This window comes from Nerophis lumbriciformis, linkage group LG16, assembly GCF_033978685.3.
Source record: "Nerophis lumbriciformis linkage group LG16, RoL_Nlum_v2.1, whole genome shotgun sequence".
Taxonomy (NCBI): domain Eukaryota; kingdom Metazoa; phylum Chordata; class Actinopteri; order Syngnathiformes; family Syngnathidae; genus Nerophis; species Nerophis lumbriciformis.
The window spans coordinates 44558511-44581098 of record NC_084563.2 but is presented as its reverse complement, the minus strand read 5'-3'; the positions used below and the strand labels follow the sequence as shown (position 1 = coordinate 44581098).

Here is a 22588-nt window from a genome sequence, read left to right as displayed (position 1 = left end):
TTTCGGCCGCTTGTACCCGTGATCTTATCCTTTCGGTCATGACCCAAAGCTCATGACCATAGGTGAGGATGGGAACGTAGATCGACCGGTAAATCGAGAGCTTTGCCTTCCGGCTCAGCTCCTTCTTCACTACAACGGATCGATACAGCGTCCGCATTACTGAAGACGCCGCACCGATCCGCCTGTCGATCTCACGATCCACTCTTCCCTCACTCGTGAACAAGACTCCGAGGTACTTGAACTCCTCCACTTGGGGCAAGATCTCCTCCCCAACCCGGAGATGGCACTCCACCCTTTTCCGGGCGAGAACCATGGACTCGGACTTGGAGGTGCTGATTCCCATCCCAGTCGCTTCACACTCGGCTGCGAACCGATCCAGTGAGAGCTGAAGATCTTGGCCGGAGGAAGCCATCAGGACCACATCATCTGCAAATAGCAGAGACCTAATCCTGCAGCCACCAAACCAGATACCCTCAACGCCTTGACTGCGCCTAGAAATTCTGTCCATATAGGTTATGAACAGAATCGGTGACAAAGGGCAGCCTTGGCGGAGTCCAACACTCACTGGAAACGTGTCCGACTTACTGCCGGCAATGCGGACCAAGCTCTGACACTGATTATACAGGGAGCGAACTGCCACAATAAGACAGTCCGTTACCCCATACTCTCTGAGCACTCCCCACAGGACTTCCCGGGGTACACGGTCGAATGCCTTCTCCAAGTCCACAAAGCACATGTAGACTGGTTGGGCAAACTCCCATGCACCCTCAAGGACCCTGCCGAGAGTATAGAGCTGGTCCACAGTTCCACGACCAGGACGAAAACCACACTGTTCCTCCTGAATCCGAGGTTCGACTATCCGGCGTAGCCTCCTCTCCAGTACACCTGAATAGACTTTACCGGGAAGGCTGAGGAGTGTGATCCCACGATAGTTGGAACACACCCTCCGGTTCCCCTTCTTAAAGAGAGGAACCACCACCCCGGTCTGCCAATCCAGAGGTACCGCCCCCGATGTCCACGCGATGTTGCAGAGTCTTGTCAACCAAGACAGCCCCACAACATCCAGAGCCTTAAGGAACTCCGGGCGGATCTCATCCACCCCCGGGGCCTTGCCACCGAGGAGCTGCAATGATGATTGTATTTATTTTTTATTATATTTATATTATTTTTATTGATTTATTATTATTATTTATTTATTTAACACACTTCCATGTGGTCTGGATAATATGTATTGGTCTTTCTGCGTATGTCTGCAAGATGTTTGTTTGTTGCAAATGTAACTATGCCCCACCCTCTCCAAGAGTATTCAAATGTATATTTAGAAAAAGTACACTATTATTTAGAGAATATACACTATATTGCCAAAAGTGTTGCCACTTGCCTTGACTCACATATGAACTTGAAGTGCCATCCCATTCCTAACCCATAGGGTTCAATATGATGTGGGTCCACCTTTTGCAGCTATTACAGCTTCAACTCTTCTGGGAAGGCTGTCCACAAGGTTGCAGAGTGTGTTTATAGGAATTTTTCCACAATTCTTCCAAACGCGCATTGATGAGGTCACACACTGATGTTGGTCCAGAAGGCCTGGCTCTCAGTCTCCGTTCTAATTCATCCTAAAGGTGTTCTATCGGGTTCAGGTCAGGACTCTGTGCAGGCCAGTCAAGTTCATCCACACCTGACTCTGTCATCCATGTCTTTATGGAGCTTGCTTTGTGCACTGGTGCACAGTCATGTTGGAAGAGGAAGGAGCCCGCTTCAAACTGTTCCCACAAGGTTGGGAGCATGGAATTGTCCATAATGTTTTGGTATCCTGGAGCATTCAAAGTTCCTTTCACTGGAACTAAGCTCCTGAAAAACAACCCCACACCATATTTCCTCCTCTACTAAATTTCACACTCGGCACAATGCGATCATAAATGTACCGTTCTCCTGGCAACCTCCAAACCCAGACTCGTCCATCAGATTGCCAGATGGAAAAGCGTGATTCGTCACTCCAGAGAAGGCGTCGCCACTGCTCTAGAGTCCAGTGGCGACGTGCTTTACACCACTGCATCCGATGCCTTGCATTGGACTTGGTGATGTATGGCTTAGATGCAGCTGCTCGGCCATGGAAACCCATCCCATGAAGCTCTCTGCGTACTGTACGTGGGCTAATTGGATGGTCACATGAAGTTTGGAGCTCTGTAGCAAGTCAACGGCCTCTTCAGCATCCGCTATACCCCTCTCTGTCAGTTTACGTGGCCTACCACTTTGTGGCTGAGTTGCTGTTGTTCCCCAACTTTTCCATTTTCTTTTAATAAAGCCGACAGTGGACTTTGGAATATTTAGGAACGAGGAAATTTCACGACTGGATTTGTTGCACAGGTGGCATCCTATGACAGTTCCACGCTGGAAATCACTGAGAGCGGCCCATTCTTTCACAAATGTTTGTAGACACAGTCTCCATGCTTGATTTTATTAGGACACCTGATTCTGATCATTTGGATGGGTGGCCAAATACTTTTGGCAACACTGAATTCTACCTTCTTTTGTGTTTTTTCAGACCAAGTAGTAATGTCTCAAAATGTTGCCGGTCAATCATCATTGACTGGTACATTTTAATGTCTTCTGCCTCTTCCATGTGCGCAGGTTATAGGTGGGAAGATGACAGAGACGGGAAGACTCGGGGCCTTCATCACCAAAGTCAAGAAAGGAAGCCTGGCAGACGTGGTGGGACATTTAAGAGCAGGTCAGCAGGTTTGCATTTTTCACATTCAGTGGGAGCTCGGTTTTCGTACACCCCACCCTGCGTAGGATTCTGGTTTCGGTGAAAGCTTCCGCTGAAAGTTTGCCCGGGTTTTCGTGTGCAGTCTCGGTTATTTTATGCCATATCAATCAGTCAATCAATTTCCTTTTTTTAACTAGTTGAGATTAAAATCTTTTTTTCAAGAACACAAACAAAGATACTGTGGAAGTTGCCTCCTAGCAGTTCCACTGTGGACACGGCACAAGAGCCAAGCGTGCAGTTTTAACAAAGTTTTTAATGTGCATAGATTTGTGTCCAACTCTTTCTCCAGCAGAACGTGACTTTTCAGCCACATCTGTATCCTCTCTCCCCTCCTGCTCCCGGCCGCTTACTGTTAAAGACAACAGATGGTTAGATTAGCAGGTACCACCTGTGAAATCTAATCACCTGCCAGATGTGTCTCGCCGTCAGTACTGCCACGCCCCCGTCTGATGGTGCTCTGTCCTCAGCACCATGGACAGAGGCGGTGACCTTTGCTCCTGCAGGCAACGCTGGCCACATCTCCCTCCACGGATACAATAATAATTACAACAAGACAATACAACAGAACAACAGCAGTCATAAAATAATTTATTGAGTTGTTTTTTTTATGGTATTAGGACGTTTTATTTTTTAATAATATCCACAAAGTTCAGTGAGCAGGTTGTCTTATGTGTGACTGAAGCAGAGCTTGGAACGGACAGCTTGAATCGGAGGCTTATGTCGGACATTTTTTAAGCACGTCGATATAATTTTATTAACATTATTTTGTTGGTATCCGACCGATAGCTAATATAAATATCGGATTGGGACACCGCTAGTTAAATTTTCGTTGGGCCATTTAAATCCTTATTTATATGTATGTAGAGGGAGATGGAGCAAAGGTCACCGCCTCTGTCCATGGTGCTGAGGACAGAGCACCATCAGACGGGGGCGTGGCAGTGCTGACGGTGAGACACAGCTGGCAGGTGATTAGATTTCACAGGTGGCACGTGTTAATCTAACCATCTGTTGTCTTTAACAGTAAGCGGCCGGGAGCAGGAGGGGAGAGAGGATACGGACGTGGCTGAAAAGTCACGTTCTGCGAGAGAAAACTTTTGTTAAAAACACGTGATCATTAAAACCCCGTTAAAACCTGCACGCTTGGATCCTGTGCCGTGTCTGACAGTATTTTTATATTGTTTTCTGCATGCAACTGTAATTTTACTTGATAAAATGTGCTTTGCGTTTATATTTTTGGGTGCCTCAATAGAATGTTTCCTATTGGAAAATAGTTTTGAGTTTCCTACAGTTTGGTTTTTGATGGACCTTTTGGAACAGATTAGTAACAAAAAGTGCTCATTCGTTAGTGCTCAGGTCCCTGACTTAATTACAACTCAGGCTTGGGACAAAACAAAAATGTCCACAACGGTTATAACACTCACACTTCCATTCATTTTAATCAATGTTTTGCTACCATTTTTGTTCCAGGGGATGAGGTGTTGCAGTGGAATGGAAAATCATTGCCAGGGGCAACCAAGAAAGAAGTGTACAACATTATTCTTGAATCCAAGGCCGAGCCTCAAGTGGAACTAGTTGTATCCAGACCCATCGGGTAAGATTGGCTTCACTAGTGCCTTAGAATTATCTTAAGTGTTCAATTTATTTTCTGACAGACACTTTTATTTTCTCCTTCCTTTTATTTAAAAGATCGATTCATCGAATTATGTCCAAAAACCTCTTGAGAAAAGTATATAAAGCATATCAGTAAGTAGCGTCAATTGAATTGGTGGTACCCCTACCCCAAAACTTACCTTAAATCAGTGGTTCTTAACCTTGTTGGAGGTACCGAACCCCACCAGTTTCATATGTGCATTCACCGAACCCGAACCGTAATCATAAAATTAAGTTATTATTAGAGATGTCCGATAATATCGGACTGCCGATATTATCGGCCGATAAATGCTTTTAAATGTAATATCGGAAATTATCGGTATCGGTTTCAAAAAGTAATATTTATGACTTTTTAAAACGCCACTGTGTACACGGATGTAGTAATAAACCTTAAAGGCACTGCCTTTGCGTGCCGGTCCAATCACATAATATCTACGGCTTTTCACACACACAAGTGAATTCAAGGCATACTTGGTCAACAGCCCTACAGGTCACACTGAGGGTGGCCGTATAAACAACTTTAAAACTGTTACAAATATGCGGCACACTGTGAACCCACACCAAACAAGAATGACAAACACATTTCGGGAGAACATCCGCACGGTAACACAACATAAACACAACAGAACAAATACCCAGAATCCCTTATAGCACTAACTCTTCCGGGACGCTACAATATACACCTCCCATAACCTTGTTACATTGTTTAATGCATCCAGCTGGGCATTACAACAAAATTAGGCATAATAATGTAATAATGTAATCCACGACTGTATATAGCGGTATCGGTTGATATCGGAATGGGGAATTAAGAGTTGGGCAATATCGGATATCAGCAAAAAAAGCCATTATCGGACATCTCTAGTTATTATTAGGGATGTCCGATAATGGCTTTTTGCCGATATCCGATATTGTCCACCTCTTTAATTAACGATACCGATATCAACCGATACCGATATCAACAGATATATACAGTCGTGGAATTAACACATTATTATGCCTAATTTGGACAACCAGGTATGGTGAAGATAAGGTACTTTAAAAAAAAAATTATAAAATAAGATAAATAAATTAAAAACATTTTCTTGAATAAAAAAGAAAGTAAAACAATATAAAAACAGTTACATAGAAACTAGTAATTAATGAAAATTAGTCAAATTAACTGTTAAAGGTTAGTACTATTAGTGGACCAGCAGCACGCACAATCATGTGTGCTTACGGACTGTATCCCTTGCAGACTGTATTGATATATATTGATATATAATGTAGGAACCAGAATATTAATAACAGAAAGAAACAACCCTTTTGTGTGAATGAGTGTAAATGGGGGAGGGAGGTTTTTTGGGTTGGTGCACTAATTGTAAGTGTATCTTGTGTTTTTTATGTTGATTTAATAAAAATAAAAAAAATAAATAAAAAACCGATACCGATAATAAAAAAAACCGATATATGATGATTTTCCGATATTACATTTTAACGCATTTATCGGCCGATAACCGATATTATCGGACATCTTTAGTTATTATATTAAAGAAATACTATCCATCCATCCATTTTCTACCGCTTATTCCCTTCGGGGTGGCGGGGGGCGCTGGAGCCTATCTCAGCTACAATCGGGCGGAAGGCGGGGTACACCCCTGGACAAGTCGCCACTTCATCGCAGGGCCAACACAGATAGACAGACAACATTCACACTCACATATACTAATAAAGATATATTTTACAAACAGAAAGGTACAGGAATGTACACATGATCCCATGTTTACATCTCATTGTGCAACATGTGAATGTTTTAATGGGAATTAAGTGCGATATCTGAAAGGGATAGACATTATTTCCAAAGCAGTACCCCAACCCAGACATATAATACTAATACACAGCTCATGAAAAACAATATGTTATAGTCATTATAAGTGGGCCAAAACACTTATTTTAGAAAATAATCTCATGGAAATGACTACTGTCATTTGATTATAATAATAAAACATTGAACTTGTTATTTAGTCAGACTTTATTTAAGCAGATTTTATGTTAGAGTGTTTTACTTGTTTTAAGGGTTTTGGTCCTAAATGATCTCAGTAAAATATTACAGCTTGTAGCTGAGATTTGATGACCTATATTGAGTAAAACATGCTTGAAACTAGAATATCAAGTGTTGCAAAGTTGTGTCATCAACACTCACAAGTATAAAACTACTTTTTTAAAGTAATCATTTCTTATTTCAAGCATGGAAAAAAAAAAATCATGACTTTGACACTAATGTGTCTCATAATTAAAACGGATGACAGCCAAATGGACTTTGCTGGTTTATTTTCAATGAAACAATAGACAATACGTACTCATATAGTAGTACAGTTGGCACAGTATAGTAAACTGACAGTTAATATTTAAACATTTAACATTTCTAACAATTTTGAACATAAATAGTTCATTCGCATTCAGATGAATTCTTCAACATTACAACTAAAACATTTTTGGCCGGGGGCCGGGCTGTATATATGCGCACTAATTGACTGAAAGAGCACGCACTTGGCGCGATGATGTCATGTTATCCATGGAAAAATGCATTTTTAGACCATATGATTTGCCTGAGCGGCTAGGAGACCCCGAGAGTAACAAGCGGTTGCCTTGTTGCCTTTCATTAAGAACAAAAAATCAGTTTTTAGTATAAGTTTGCTGGTTTCAAAAAATGTAATGCCGAGTGCATATCATTATGTCAAGATAATGGCACTAGCATTTACTTAAAGGGGAACATTATCACAATTTCAGAAGGGTTAAAACCATTAAAAATCAGTTCCCAGTGGCTTATTTTATTTTTCGAAGTTTTTTTCAAAATTTTACCCATCACGGAATATCCCTAAAAAAAAGCTTCAAAGTGCCTGATTTTAACCATCGTTATATACACCCGTCCATTTTCCTGTGACGTCACACAGTGATGCCAATACAAACAAACATGGCGCATAGAACAGCAAGCTATAGCGACATTAGCTCGGATTCAGACTCGGATTTCAGCGGCTTAAGCGATTCAACAGATTACGCATGTATTGAAACGGATGGTTGTAGTGTGGAGGCAGGTAGCGAAAACGAAATTGGAGAAGAAACTGAAGCTATTGAGCCATATCGGTTTGAACCGTATGCAAGCGAAACCGACGAAAACGACACGACAGCCAGCGACACGGGAGAAAGCGAGGACGAATTCGGCGATCGCCTTCTAACCAACGATTGGTATGTGTTTGTTTGGCATTAAAGGAAACTAACAACTATGAACTAGGTTTACAACATATGAAATACATTTGGCAACTACATGCACTTTGAGAGTGCAGACAGCCCAGTTTTCATCAATTAATATATTCTGTAGACATACCCTCATCCGCTCTCTTTTGCTGGGGGTCTGGCGGCAGATTTCTTTGACTTTATCGTTGGAAATGCATCTGCTTTGAGTGTCGCAGGATATCCACACATTCTTGCCATCTCTGTCGTAGCATAGCTTTCATTGGTAAAGTGTGCGGAACAAACGTCCAATTTCTTGCCACTTTGGCATCTTTGGGCCACTGGTGCAACTTGAATCCGTCCCTGTTCGTGTTGTTACACCCTCCGACAACACACCGACGAGGCATGATGTCTCCAAGGTACGGAAAACAGTCGAAAAATAACAGAGCTGATTTGACTCGGTGTTTGAGAAAATGGCGGATTGCTTCCCGATGTGACGTCACGTTGTGACGCCATCGCTCCGAGAGCGAATAATAGAAAGGCGTTTAATTCGCCAAAATTCACCCATTTAGAGTTCGGAAATCGGTTAAAAAAATATATGGTCTTTTTTCTGCAACATCAAGGTATATATTGACGCTTACATAGGTCTGGTGATAATGTTCCCCTTTAATTTAAGAATATTTTTCAACATATTGAGCAAAATGGTCTCTTTTTTTTTTTTTCTACCAAGAAAAGTGCACTTTTTATTAGTGAGAATATACTTATTTTAAGGTATTTTTGGCTTCATTGAGGTTAGCTAATTTTACTTTTTTTTGGAAAGTCTTGACAAGCCAAATGTTCTTGTTCTATTGGCAGATAATTTTGCTTAGTTCAAATAAAATACCCCTCATTTTTGTTTGTTTTTTTCTTGTTTTTGAACACTGACTTTTTGCAGTGCACACATATGGAAAATTAGAGGGAAAATTGTTTGGGGGTATCCATAATACGCCGACAGGGAGAACTTTTTATTTACACGATGAGTCGGGCGTGTCTTGACCTGCGCGGCGGAGGCTCTGCCGAACCCCTGAGGCCGACTCACCGAACCCCTAGGGTTCGATCGAACCCAGGTTAAGAACCACTGCCTTAAATCCTTCATATAAAATCCTCCTTTTCATTGTTTCCCCCCCTACTACCCAGCACCTTAAATATGCACACATACATCATTACATGCAGCATTTATTATTCAAAATGATTCTCTTCTGTTACTGTAAATTGACTTGGTCTTTAAAATATGAATAGATCTCAGAGGTTTGGGACTATCAAGGCGTTCAGTTGTCTTGCATTTTTATAGGGACATCCCAAGAATTCCAGAGTCATCGCACCCTCCTCTAGAATCAAGTGAGTATCTTTTAAGGGTTGTTCTTTTCTTTTCTTTGCTTTTATTTTTCCTCCATTTGTGGTTTATTCCTTCAATACCTGTGCTGCTCTCCTCCTTCAGCAGGTTCCAGTTCCTTTGAGTCACAGAAAATGGAGCGACCTTCTATATCAGTGATGTCCCCGACAAGCCCAGGAACCCTCAGAGACCTTCCTCTGGAGCTGCGTGGACAACTCTCTGTGAGTACTTGAACCAGGAGCCGACTGACACATCATCTACCGTATTTTTCGGACTATAAGTCGCAGTTTTTTTCATAGTTTGGCCGGGCTCCAGTGCGACTTATATATGTTTTTTTCCTTCTTTATTATGCATTTTCGGCAGGCGCGACTTATACTCCGAAAAATACGGTAAATGGCTGTGTACATACAGTCGTGGTCAAAAGTTGACATACACTTGTAAAGAACATAATGTCATGGCTGTCTCGAGTTTCCAATCATTTCTACAAGTCTTATTTTTTTGTGATTGGAGCACATACTTGTTGATCACAAAAAACATTCATGAAGTTTGCTTCTTTTATGAATTTATTATGGGTCTACTGAAAATGTGACCAAATCAAAAGTATACATACAGCAATGTTAATATTTGCTTACAGGTCCCTTGGCAAGTTTCACTGAATGCAAGCATACTTGGTCAACAGCCATACAGGTCACACTGAGGGTGGTCGTATAAACAACTTTAACACTGTTACAAATATGCGCCACACTGTGAACCCACACCAAAGAAGAATGACAAACCCATTTCGGGGGAACATCCGCACCGTAACACAACATAAACACAACAGAACAAATACCCAGAACCCCTTGCAGCACTAACTCTTCCGGGACGCTACAATAAATATGTCAGTGCCATGTTGGCATTTTTTTCCATAACTTGAGTTGATTTATTTTGGAAAACCTTGTTACATTGGTTAATGCATCCAGCGGGTCATCACAACAAAATTAGGCATAATAATGTGTTCATTCCACGACTGCATATATCGGTATCGGTTGATATTGGTGTCGGTAATTAAAAGTTGGACAATATCGGATATCGGCAAAAAAGCCATAATCGGACATCTCTAGTTGTGATGTGTTTTTTTAATTATTGCGCCGCGTATGCTTAAAATTAATATTACAAGTCATTGTAAATGTGTCCGTTACTACATTACATGTATACTTACATCATGTATGTAGAACCTCAATGGAGGTGTTTGGATGTTTTTTTAAGGGCTTTGAAGGCGCAATTGCATGGCAGACTTTTCATAATATTTATTAAATATTACAAACATTTTTTTTATAAATAACATCCATTTTCCATGCGTTTTTTCATCATCTTTAAAATCTTAAAAAAAAAGAAAAGAAATGTGTGTGTTCTTGTCTCTCATAATGATTGTGAATAGAGATGTCCGACAATGGCTTTTTTGCCGATATTCCGATATTTTCCAACTCTTAATTACCGATACCGATATCAACCGATACCGATATATAAAGTCGTGGAATTAACACATTATTATGCCTAATTTTTTTTAATTTTTTTTTTTTAATGAATTTATTAATCAATCAACAAAACAATACACAACAATGTAATCCAATTCCAAAACCAAACCCTTCCCAGCAACATTAAGAACAACAATAAACAGAGCAATTGAGGACACACAAATCCAAATGTAGTGAAACAAATATGAACATTAACGACAACAGCATCACACAAGCTATGGAGATGATATCAGTAGAACAAACTGCATTTAGTGTAGATAATAATGAGTCATATATTGGAATATGGCATCCATTATTTAAATTTGTTTCAACTAATAAATGAACCAAAAAATGACTTATTATATCTTTGTGGAAAATGTTGGACGCGGTGTGTTGTCGGGCTTATGGGATGTGATGCAAGTGTAAGCCACTGTGACACACTATTGTTCATTTCTAATTTTTTCATTATTTTTGATCAATGTTTTTAATGATGATATCAATGAGGGTTTTTTTTTAATCACTGCTATCTTGAAATTGTTACTAATATTGATGATGCCTAATTTTGTTGTGAAGCCCCGCTGGATGCATTAAACAATGTAACAAGGTTTTCCAAAATAAATCAACTCAAGTTATGGAAAAAAAAATGCCAACATGGCACTGCCATATTTAGGGACCGCAATGTCCCTTTGGGACCGAGGACCCTATTGTGATTGTAAGGTTTTATTCTTTATTATTATACCGCCGCCTCTTTGAGCTGTAATTTGACCCCCTTAACATGCTTCAAAACTCATCATATTTGAGACACACATCAGGACTGGCGAAAATTGCGATATAATCAAAAAACCAAACCCCAAAACTCAAAATTGCGACCTCGCGCCCCCTAGGAAAAAACACAGACAAAACTGCTTGTAACTTCCGGTAGGAATGTCGTAAAGACATGAAACAAAAACCTCTATGTAGGTCTCACTTAGACCTAGATTTCATACACTGACATCCTTCAGCAAAAATCAACAGAAAGTTGGCAATTCCCCCTTCAAAACAAAAGTTTTGTAAAAACAGTCACTTTTGCCTCTTTGAGCTATAATTTGACCCCCTTAACATGCTTCAAAACTCCCTAAACTGAACACACACATCAGGACTGGCAAAAATTGCAATCTAATAAAAAACCCAACCCCAAAACTCAAAATTGTGCTCTAGCGCCCCCTAGGAAGAAAACACTGACAAAATTGCTCCTAGGAAAAAACACAGACAAAACTGCTTTTAACTTTCGGTAGGAATGTCGTAGAGACATGAAACAAAAACCTCTATGTAGGTCTCAGTTAGACCTAGATTTCATACACTAACATCCTTCATCAAAAATCAACAGGAAGTTGGCAATTCCCCCTTCAAAACAAAAGTTTTGTAAAAACAGTCACTTTTGCCTCTTTGAGCTATAATTTGACCCCCTTAACATGCTTCAAAACTCCCTAAACTGAACACACACATCAGGACTGGCAAACATTGCAATCTAATAAAAAACTCAACCCCAAAACTCAAAATTGTGCTCTAGCGCCCCCTAGGAAGAAAACACAGACAAAATTGCTCCTAGGAAAAAACACAGACAAAACTGCTTTTAACTTTCGGTAGGAATGTCGTAGAGACATGAAACAAAAACCTCTATGTAGGTCTCAGTTAGACCTAGATTTCATACACTAACATCCTTCAGCAAAAATCAACAGGAAGTTGGCAATTCCCCCTTCAAAACAAAAGTTTTGTAAAAACAGTCATTTTTGCCTCTTTGAGCTATAATTTGACCCCCTTAACATGCTTCAAAACTCACCAAACTGGACACACACATCAGTACTGGCAACATTTGAGATCTAATAAAAAAAAAAAACCCAACCCAATTTCAAAATTGTGCTCTAGCGCCCCTAGGAAGAAAACACAGACAAAATTGCTCCTAGGAAGAAAACGCAGACAAAACTGCCTGTAACTTCCAGTAGGAATGTCGTAGAGACATGAAACAAAAAACCTCTATGTAGGTCTCACTTAGACCTACATGGACGGCGTGGCGAAGTTGGTAGAGTGGCCGTGCCAGCAATCGGAGGGTTGCTGGTTACTGGGGTTCAATCCCCACCTTCTACCATCCTAGTCACGTCCGTTGTGTCCTTGGGCAAGACACTTCACCCCTTGCTCCTGATGACTGCTGGTTAGAGCCTTGCATGGCAGCTCCCGCCATCAGTGTGTGAATGTGTGTGTGAATGGGTGAATGTGGAAATACTGTCAAAGCGCTTTGAGTACCTTGAAGGTAGAAAAGCGCTATACAAGTATAACCCATTTATCATTTATTTATATATTGACAACCCCCAAAAATCAACAGGAAGTTTGCAATTCCCCCTTCAAAACAAAAGTTTTGTAAAAAAACGGTCACCTTTTTTCAAACATTATCTCCTCTGAGCGCGTTTGTCGTGTCGGCTTCAAACTACCTTCTGATTAAAAGTTGACGAAAGAGTTTTAATTACTGCTCCGGTTTGGATTTTATGTGCCGTCAAAGTCGGTCCCGTCCATCGCTGCTTGCAGCTTTAATTATTATTGAAGTCACAAAGTGCATTATTTTTTTTTTAAACATGCCTCAAAACAGCAGCTTGGAATTTGGGAGGTTGACATGGGGTTGAGGTATGTTGGGGGGGGGGGGGGGGTAGCGGGTGGTGTATATAGTAGCGTCCCGGAAGATTCTGGGTATTTGTTCTGTTGTGTTTATGTTGTGTTACGGTGCGGATGTTCTCCCGAAATGTGTTTGTCGTTCTTGTTTGGTGTGGGTTCACAGTGTGGCGCATATTTGTAACTGTTAAAGTTGTTTATACGGCCACCCTCTGGGTGACCTGTATGGCTGTTGACCAAGTAAGCTTTGCATTCACTTATGTGTGTGTGAAAAGCTGTAGATATTATGTGATTGGGCTGGCACGCAAAGGCAGTGCCTTTAAGGTTAATTGGCGCTCTGTACTTCTCCCTACGTCCGTGTACACAGCGGCGTTTTAAAAGGATATACATTTTACTTTTTGAAATCGATACTGATCATTTTGAAACTGATAATTTCCGATATTACATTTGAAAGTATTTATCGGCCGATATTATCGGCAGTCCGATATTATCGGACATCCCTAAAAATAAACAATCATTTTTTTGCTTTAACTTCACAATTTCTATTTTTTTTCACGTCTGTGGTCGTACTTTGACAAAATGTGGAAAAGTTCAAGAGACATGAATACTTTTTTTTTTAAGCCACTGTACAGACAGCGGCTAACTCCCTTCAATAAACCTTACAGGTGAAGCTGTGGTACGACAAAGTAGGTCATCAACTTATCGTCAACGTCCTTCAAGCCATAGACCTGCCAGCCCGACCAGATGGACGACCCCGGAACCCATACGTCAAAATGTACTTCCTTCCAGACCGGAGGTAAGTGACGAATCATGTCGATATTTTTTTATTAAGCGGCGATTTACAACAGACTTTGTCACCAGGCACTTTGAGCAGGAACCAACACCAACTGAATCCTTAAAAAAAAAAGTTATTGCCCATTCCTACTCTGTGGAATGGCAGTCTGACTTGACTTGTTGGGTTGAAATAGTCAGATAGTTGTACAATTTATAGGGCTTACAGGTGGTATTTCATAAAGTTTTTAATGTAAATGTTCAATGTTTCATTACATTTTACACGATATGCTATACTCAAATGATTTAAAAAAAATTGCATCTCTTTGGATTGTTTGTTTTATTTATTTATTATTATTATTAATTTATTATTATTATTATTATTATTATTATTATTATTATTATTTATTTATTTATTTATTATTATTATTATTATTATTTATTATTTATTGATGAGTTTTACTTTACAAAACGATACAGTACGATACTGTACAGGACATGGGGTCACAATCACGGCAATATATTCATATGGCGATACTGCGATTATTGACATACTACTTTTAAAAAGCTACATTGCATCTATGCATTTATAGGGTTGACATTTTTTTTAAATACCGTATTTTTCGGAGTATAAGTCGCACTGGCCGAAAATGCATAATAAAGAAGGAAATAACCATATACCTGTATAAGTCGCACTGGAGTATAAGTCGCATTTTTTGGGGAAATGTATTTGATAAAATCCAACACCAAGAATAGACATTTGAAAGGCAATTTAAAATAAATAAAGAATAGTGAACAACAGGCTGAATAAGTGTACGTTATATGAGGCATAAATAACCAACTGGTATGTTAACGTAACATATTATGGTAAGAGTCATTCAAATAACTATAACATATAGAACATGCTATACGTTTACCAAACAATCTGTCACTCCTAATCGCTAAATCCCATGAAATCTTATACGTCTATAACCCCCAAAAATCAACAGGAAGTTTGCAATTCCCCCTTCAAAACAAACGTTTTGTAAAAACCGGTCACCTTTTTTCAGAAATTATCTCCTCTGAGCGCGTTTGTCGTGTCGGCTTCAAACTAGCACAGGAGAGGGATTGAACCCTTCTGATTAAAAGTTGACGTATTTTTCGGAGTATAAGTCGCACCGGAGTATAAGTCGCACCGGCCGAAAATGCAGAATAAAGAAGGAAAAAAACATATATAAGTCGCACTGGAGTATAAGTCGCATTTTTTGGGGAAATGTATTTGATAAAATCCAACACCAAGAATAGACATTTGAAAGGCAATTTAAAATAAATAAAGAATAGTGAACAACAGGCTGAATAAGTGTACGTTATATGAGGCATAAATAACCAACTGGTATGTTAACGTAACATATTATGGTAAGAGTCATTCAAATAACTATAACATATAGAACATGCTATACGTTTACCAAACAATCTGTCACTCCTAATCACTAAATCCCATGAAATCTTATACGTCTATAACCATCAAAAATCAACAGGAAGTTTGCAATTCCCCTTTCAAAACAAAAGTTTTGTAAAAACCAACTGAGAACGTGCCTGGTATGTTAACGTAACATATTATGGTGAGAGTCATTCAAATAACTATAACATATAGAACATGCTATACGTTTACCAAACAATCTGTCACTCCTAATCGCTAAATCTCATGAAATCTTATACGTCTAGTCTCTTACGTGAATGAGATCAATAATTTTATTTGATATTTTACGCTAGTGTGTTAATAATTTCACACATAAGTCGTTCCTGAGTATAAGTCGCACCCCCGGCCAAACTATGAAAAAAACTGCGACTTATAGTCCGAAAAATACGGTAATTTGCATACTAGCGTAATGTAGTCTGAGTACAAAAGACCCTGTTTTAGTGCAATATAACTGTAAACAGGATATTTTTAGCTGTTTGACATACACTATTTCAAATAGACCAAATCTGTTCAGTCATGGTCAAAAGTTTACATACACTTGTAAAGAACTTAAAGGGGAACATTATCACCAGACCTATGTAAGCGTCAATATATACCTTGATGTTGCAGAAAAAGACCATATATTTTTTTAACCGATTTCCGAACTCTAAATGGGTGAATTTTGGCGAATTAAACGCCTTTCTATTATTCGCTCTCGGAGCGATGACGTCACAACGTGGCGTCACATCGAGAAAGCAATCCGCCATTTTCTCAAACACCGAGTCAAATCAGCTCTGTTATTTTCCGTTTTTTCGACTGTTTTCCGTACCTTGGAGACATCATGCCTCGTCGGTGTGTTGTCGGAGGGTGTAACAACACGAACAGGGACGGATTCAAGTTGCACCAGTGGCCCAAAGATGCGAAAGTGGCAAGAAATTGGACGTTTGTTCCGCACACTTTACCGACGAAAGCTATGCTACGACAGAGATGGCAAGAATGTGTGGATATCCTGCGACACTCAAAGCAGATGCATTTCCAACGATAAAGTCAAAGAAATCTGCCGCCAGACCCCCATTGAATCTGCCGGAGTGTGTGAGCAATTCAGGGACAAAGGACCTCGGTAGCACGGCAAGCAATGGCGGCAGTTTGTTCCCGCAGACGAGCGAGCTAAACCCCCTGGATGTCTTGGCTCACACCGTCCCTTATGCCACCGAAGATGATCAAGAGAAGAATATCGACCCTAGCTTCCCTGGCCTGCTGACATCAACTCCAAAACTGGACAGATCAGCTTTCAGGAAAAGAGCGCGGATGAGGGTATGTCTACAGAATATATTAATTGATGAAAATTGGGCTGTCTGCACTCTCAAAGTGCATGTTGTTGCCAAATGTATTTCATATGCTGTAAACCTAGTTCATAGTTGTTAGTTTCCTTTAATGCCAAACAAACACATACCAATCGTTGGTTAGAAGGCGATCGCCGAATTCGTCCTCGCTTTCTCCCGTGTCGCTGGCTGTCGTGTCGTTTTCGTCGGTTTCGCTTGCATACGGTTCAAACCGATATGGCTCAATAGCTTCAGTTTCTTCTTCAATTTCGTTTTCGCTACCTGCCTCCACACTACAACCATCCGTTTCAATACATGCGTAATTTGTTGAATCGCTTAAGCCGCTGAAATCCGAGTCTGAATCCGAGCTAATGTCGCTATAGCTTGCTGTTCTATGCGCTATGTTTGTTTGTGTTGGCTTCACTATGTGACGTCACAGGAAAATGGACGGGTGTTTATAACGATGGTTAAAATCAGGCACTTTGAAGCTTTTTTTAGGGATATTGCGTAATGGGTAACATTTTGAAAAAAAATTCAAAAAATAAAATAAGCCACTGGGAACTGATTTTTAATGGTTTTAACCCTTCTGAAATTGTGATAATGTTCCCTTTTAATGTCATGGCTGTTTTGAGTTTCCAATCATTTCTACAACATATTGCTGGGTATTGTGCTCAATTTTTGTTTCATCTGACATCACATGGACAAAGATAAGACCTTCTGGAGGAAAGTTCTGTGGTCAGATGAAACAAAAATTGAGCTGTTTTGCCACAATACCCAGCAATATGTTTGGAGGAGAAAAGGTGAGGCCTTTAATCCCAGGAACACCATTCCTACCGTCAAGCATGGTGGTGGTAGTATTATGCTCCGGGCCTGTTTTGCTGCCAATGGAACTGGTGCTTCACAGAGAGTACCGTATTTTTCTGACTATAAGTCGCAGTTTTTTTCATAGTTTGGCCGGGGGGGTGCGACTTATACTCAGGAGCGACTTATGTGTGAAATGATTAACACATTACCGTAAAATATCAAATAATATTATTTATCTCATTCACGTAAGAGACTAGACGTATAAGATTTCATGGGATTTAGCGATTAGGAGTGACAGATTGTTTGGTAAACGTATAGCATGTTCTATATGTTATAGTTATTTGAATGACTCTTACCATAATATGTTACGTTAACATACCAGTTGGTTATTTATGCCTCATATAACGTACACTTATTCAGCCTGTTGTTCACTATTCTTTATTTATTTTAAATTGCCTTTCAAATGTCTATTCTTGGTGTGGGCTTTTATCAAATAAATTTCCCCAAAAAATGCGACTTATATATGTTTTTTTTCCTTCTTTATTATGCATTTTCGGCCGGAGCTACTTATACTCCGGAGCGACTTATACTCCGAAAAATACGGTAAATGGGACAATGAAAAAAGGAGGATTACCTCCAAATTCTTCAGGACAACCTAAAATCATCAGCCCGGAGGTTGGTTTCTTGGACGCAGTTGGGTGTTTCATCAGGACAATGACCTCAAAAGTGGTAAAGGAATGGCTAAATCAGGCTAGAATGAAGGTTTTAGAATGGCCTTCCCAAAGTCCTGACTTAAATGTGTGGACAATGCTGAAGAAACAAGTCCATGTCAGAAAACCAACAAATTTAGCTGAACTGCACCAATTTTGGGATGAATTAGAACGGAGACTGAGAGCCAGACCTTCTCGACCAACATCAGTGTGTGACCTTACCAATGCGCTTTTGGAAGAATGGTGGAAAATTCCTATAAACACACTCCGCAACCTTGTGGACAGCCTTCCCAGAAGAGTTGAAGCTGTAATAGATGCAAAAGGTGGACCCACATCATATTGAACCCTATGGATTAGGATTGGGATGGCACTTCAAGTTCATATGTGAGTCAAATACTTTTGGCAATATAGTGTAAAATATCGGGGTCTCCTTTAAAGTTTATTTACATTATGCGGGCAGGTAACTGACTATAACTAATTGTGATTTATCAACATGCAAATGTGTCAGGTTCAAACATTAAACATTAACTATTAAACAGACGAGAAGCAAGGAATCATGCAGAGACAGAGTTCAATTTGGCTCAATGAGGAGAGACGTGTTTTGGGCTGTACTCTAGTTACAGATCCAAACTGCGTTCTAAAAGTCTGAAGCTGTTGCCGAGGGAAGGGGGTAATCTAACTCCAGTTAGACACAATATATGATTATACAAAAATGCAAATGTATTGACGCTGGTGATATCGCCTTGTCTCTGCTCTGTCTGCGTCACGGCGGTGTTCGTCCTTGGCAGTCAGCAGGCCGTTCCTGGACACAAACACTAATACCAGACTGGCTTGCAATCTTTTGGATTGCCAGCTTTGCACAGACAAAGACAAAAACCACTTCAGCACAATTGATAATAACTATAGCAACGGCCCTTAAGCATGAAAATTGTGTGCTAATATATACATAAATATTCTAACAAAATGTGTGATTAATCACATTTTAAAATTCAATCGAATGTTTGACAGCACTATTGAAATGATCCGAGTGACGATGCATTAAGAACTTTGGGACTTAGCTCGGACTTCAAATGCTACATTATAACATTGCTACATTCTTCCTCTGTTCCAGTGATAAAAGTAAACGCCGTACGAAAACCGTGAAGAAGAGCGCTGAGCCCAAGTGGAACCAGACGTTCATATATTCACACGTTCACCGACGGGACTTTCGGGAACGCATGCTCGAGATCACCGTTTGGGACCAACCCAGGGTCCAGGAGGAGGAGAGTGAGTTCATGGGCGAGGTAGGTTCAGTCCACCGTGACCATCAATCATTCAATCAATCAATCAATCAATCAATCAATGTTTACTTGTATAGCCCTAAATCACAAGTGTCTCAAAGGGCTGCACAAGCCACAACGGACATTCTCGGTTCAGAGCCCATATAAGGGCAAGGAAAAACTCACGACCCAATGGGATGTCAATGTGAATGACTATGAGAAACCTTGGAGAGGACCGCAGATGTGGGTAGCCCCCCCTCAGGGGAGACCGGATTCAATGGACTTCGAGTTGGTCTAGCGTAATATTGTGAAAGTCCAGTCCATAGTGGATCTAACATAATAGTGAAAGTCCAGTCCATAGTGCATCTAACATAATAGTGAGAGTCCAGTCCACAGTGGATCAAATATAATAGTGGGAGTCCAGTCCATAGTGGATCTAACATAATAGTGAGAGTCCAGTCCATAGTGGATCTAACATAATAGTGAGAGTCCAGTCCATAGTGGATCTAACATAATAGTGAGAGTCCAGTCCATAGTGGATCTAACATAATAGTGTGACAGTCCAGTCCATAGTGGATCTAACATAATAGTGTGAGAGTCCAGTCCATAGTGGATCTAACATAATAGTGTGAGAGTCCAGTCCATAGTGGATCTAACATAATAGTGAAAGTCCAGTTCATAGGGGATCTAAGATACTATTGTGAGAGTCCAGTCCATAGTGGATCTAACATAATATTGTGAGAATCCAGTCCATAGTGGATCTAACATAATAGTGAAAGTCCAGTCCATAGTGCATCTAACATAATAGTGAAAGTCCAGTCCATAGTGGATCTAATATAATAGTGGGAGTCCAGTCCATAGTGGATCTAACATAATAGTGAGAGTCCAGTCCATAGTGGATCTAACATAATAGTGAGAGTCCAGTCCATAGTGGATCTAACATAATAGTGAGAGTCCAGTCCATAGTGGATCTAACATAATAGTGAGAGTCCAGTCCATAGTGGATCTAACATAATAGTGTGACAGTCCAGTCCATAGTGGATCTAACATAATAGTGTGAGAGTCCAGTCCATAGTGGATCTAACATAATAGTGTGAGAGTCCAGTCCATAGTGGATCTAACATAATAGTGAAAATCCAGTTCATAGGGGATCTAAGATAATATTGTGAGTCCAGTCCATAGTGGATCTAACATAATATTGTGAGAATCCAGTCCATAGTGGATCTAACATAATAGTGAAAGTCCAGTCCATAGTGGGTCTAGCATAATATTGTGAAAGTCAGTCCATAGTGGATCTAACATAATAGTGAGAGTCCAGTCCATAGTGGAACTAACATAATAGTGAAAGTCCAGTCCACAGTGGATCTAACATAATAGTGTGAGAGTCCAGTCCATAGTGGATCTAACATAATAGTGTGAGAGTCCAGTCCATTGTGGATCTGACATAATAGTGAGAGTCCAGTCCATAGTGGATCTAACATAATAGTGAGAGTCCAGTCCATAGTGGATCTAACATAATAGTGTGAGAGTCCAGTCCATAGTGGATCTGACATAATAGTGAGAGTCCAGTCCATAGTGGATCTAACATAATAGTGAGAGTCCAGTCCATAGTGGATCTAACATAATAGTGTGAGAGTCCAGTCCATAGTGGATCTAACATAATAGTGAATGTCCAGTCCATAGTGGATCTAACATAATAGTGTGAGAGTCCAGTCCATAGTGGATCTAACATAATAGTGAAAGTCCAGTCCATAGTGGATCTAACATAATAGTGTGAGAGTCCAGTCCATAGTGGATCTAACATAATAGTGAGAGTCCAGTCCATAGTGGATCCAACATAATAGTGAAAGTCCAGTCCATAGTGGATCTAACATAATAGTGTGAGAGTCCAGTCCATAGTGGATCTAACATAATAGTGTGAGAGTCCAGTCCATTGTGGATCTGACATAATAGTGAGAGTCCAGTCCATAGTGGATCTAACATAATAGTGAGAGTCCAGTCCATAGTGGATCTAACATAATAGTGTGAGAGTCCAGTCCATAGTGGATCTGACATAATAGTGAGAGTCCAGTCCATAGTGGATCTAACATAATAGTGTGAGAGTCCAGTCCATAGTGGATCTGACATAATAGTGAGAGTCCAGTCCATAGTGGATCTGACATAATAGTGAAAGTCCAGTCCATAGTGGATCTAACATAATAGTGTGAGAGTCCAGTCCATAGTGGCTCTAACATAATAGTGAGACTCCAGTCCATAGTGGATCTAACATAATAGTGAAAGTCCAGTCCATAGTGGATCTAACATAATAGTGTGAGAGTCCAGTCCATAGTGGATCTAACATAATAGTGAAAGTCCAGTCCATAGTGGATCTAACATAATAGTGTGAGAGTCCAGTCCATAGTGGATCTAACATAATAGTGAAAGTCCAGTCCATAGTGGATCTAACATAATAGTGTGAGAGTCCAGTCCATAGTGGATCTAACATAATAGTGAGAGTCCAGTCCATAGTGGATCTAACATAATAGTGAAAGTCCAGTCCATAGTGGATCTAACATAATAGTGTGAGAGTCCAGTCCATAGTGGATGTAACATAATAGTGTGAGTCCAGTCCATAGTGGGGCCAGCAGGAGACCATCCCGAGCGGAGACAGGTCAGCAGCGCAGAGATGTCCCCAACCGATGCACAGGCGAGCGGTCCACCCCGGGTCCCGATTTTGGACAGCCAGCACTTCATCCATGGCCACTGGACCTGTGTTCACCCCACAAGGGAAAGGGGGTCAGAGGAGAAAAGAAAAGAAACGGCAGATCAACTGGTCTAAAAAGGGGGTCTATTTAAAGGCTAGAGTATACAAATGAGTTTTAAGATGGGACTTAAATGCCATCCAGGACTTGGACGCAGTAACAGGTTTGACGTCCCGTCCGTTCCCTGTGTTCTCTCAGATCCTGATAGAGCTGGAGACCGCCTTGCTGGATGACATCCCTCATTGGTATAAACTCCAGACCCACGATGTGTCCTCCATACCTCTGCCGCAGCCTTCGCCGTACCTCCCACGCAGAAATGTCCACGGAGACAGCCCCAGCAAGAAACTACAGAGTATGTATTATTATTTTCTTTACGCATTTCATTGGCTCGAGAGCTGAAATGAT

General features: G+C 40.4%; 1 protein-coding gene across 3 annotated transcripts in view; it reads left to right on the top strand.

The window, feature by feature from the left end:
• The window catches only part of LOC133617281 (regulating synaptic membrane exocytosis protein 1-like), a 261134-nt gene that overhangs the window by 131583 nt on the left and 106963 nt on the right, over positions 1-22588 (top strand). For 2 of the 3 annotated variants that reach the window (XM_061977200.2, XM_061977199.2), the window contains exons 7-14: positions 2632-2731; positions 4238-4361; positions 4457-4513; positions 8961-9007; positions 9108-9223; positions 13804-13934; positions 19295-19466; positions 22382-22535. In XM_061977200.2, coding sequence (XP_061833184.1) covers positions 2632-2731; positions 4238-4361; positions 4457-4513; positions 8961-9007; positions 9108-9223; positions 13804-13934; positions 19295-19466; positions 22382-22535 — 901 coding nt within the window. The remainder of the gene's footprint in view (positions 1-2631; positions 2732-4237; positions 4362-4456; positions 4514-8960; positions 9008-9107; positions 9224-13803; positions 13935-19294; positions 19467-22381; positions 22536-22588) is intronic. The other variant, XM_061977201.2, reaches the window with a different exon arrangement.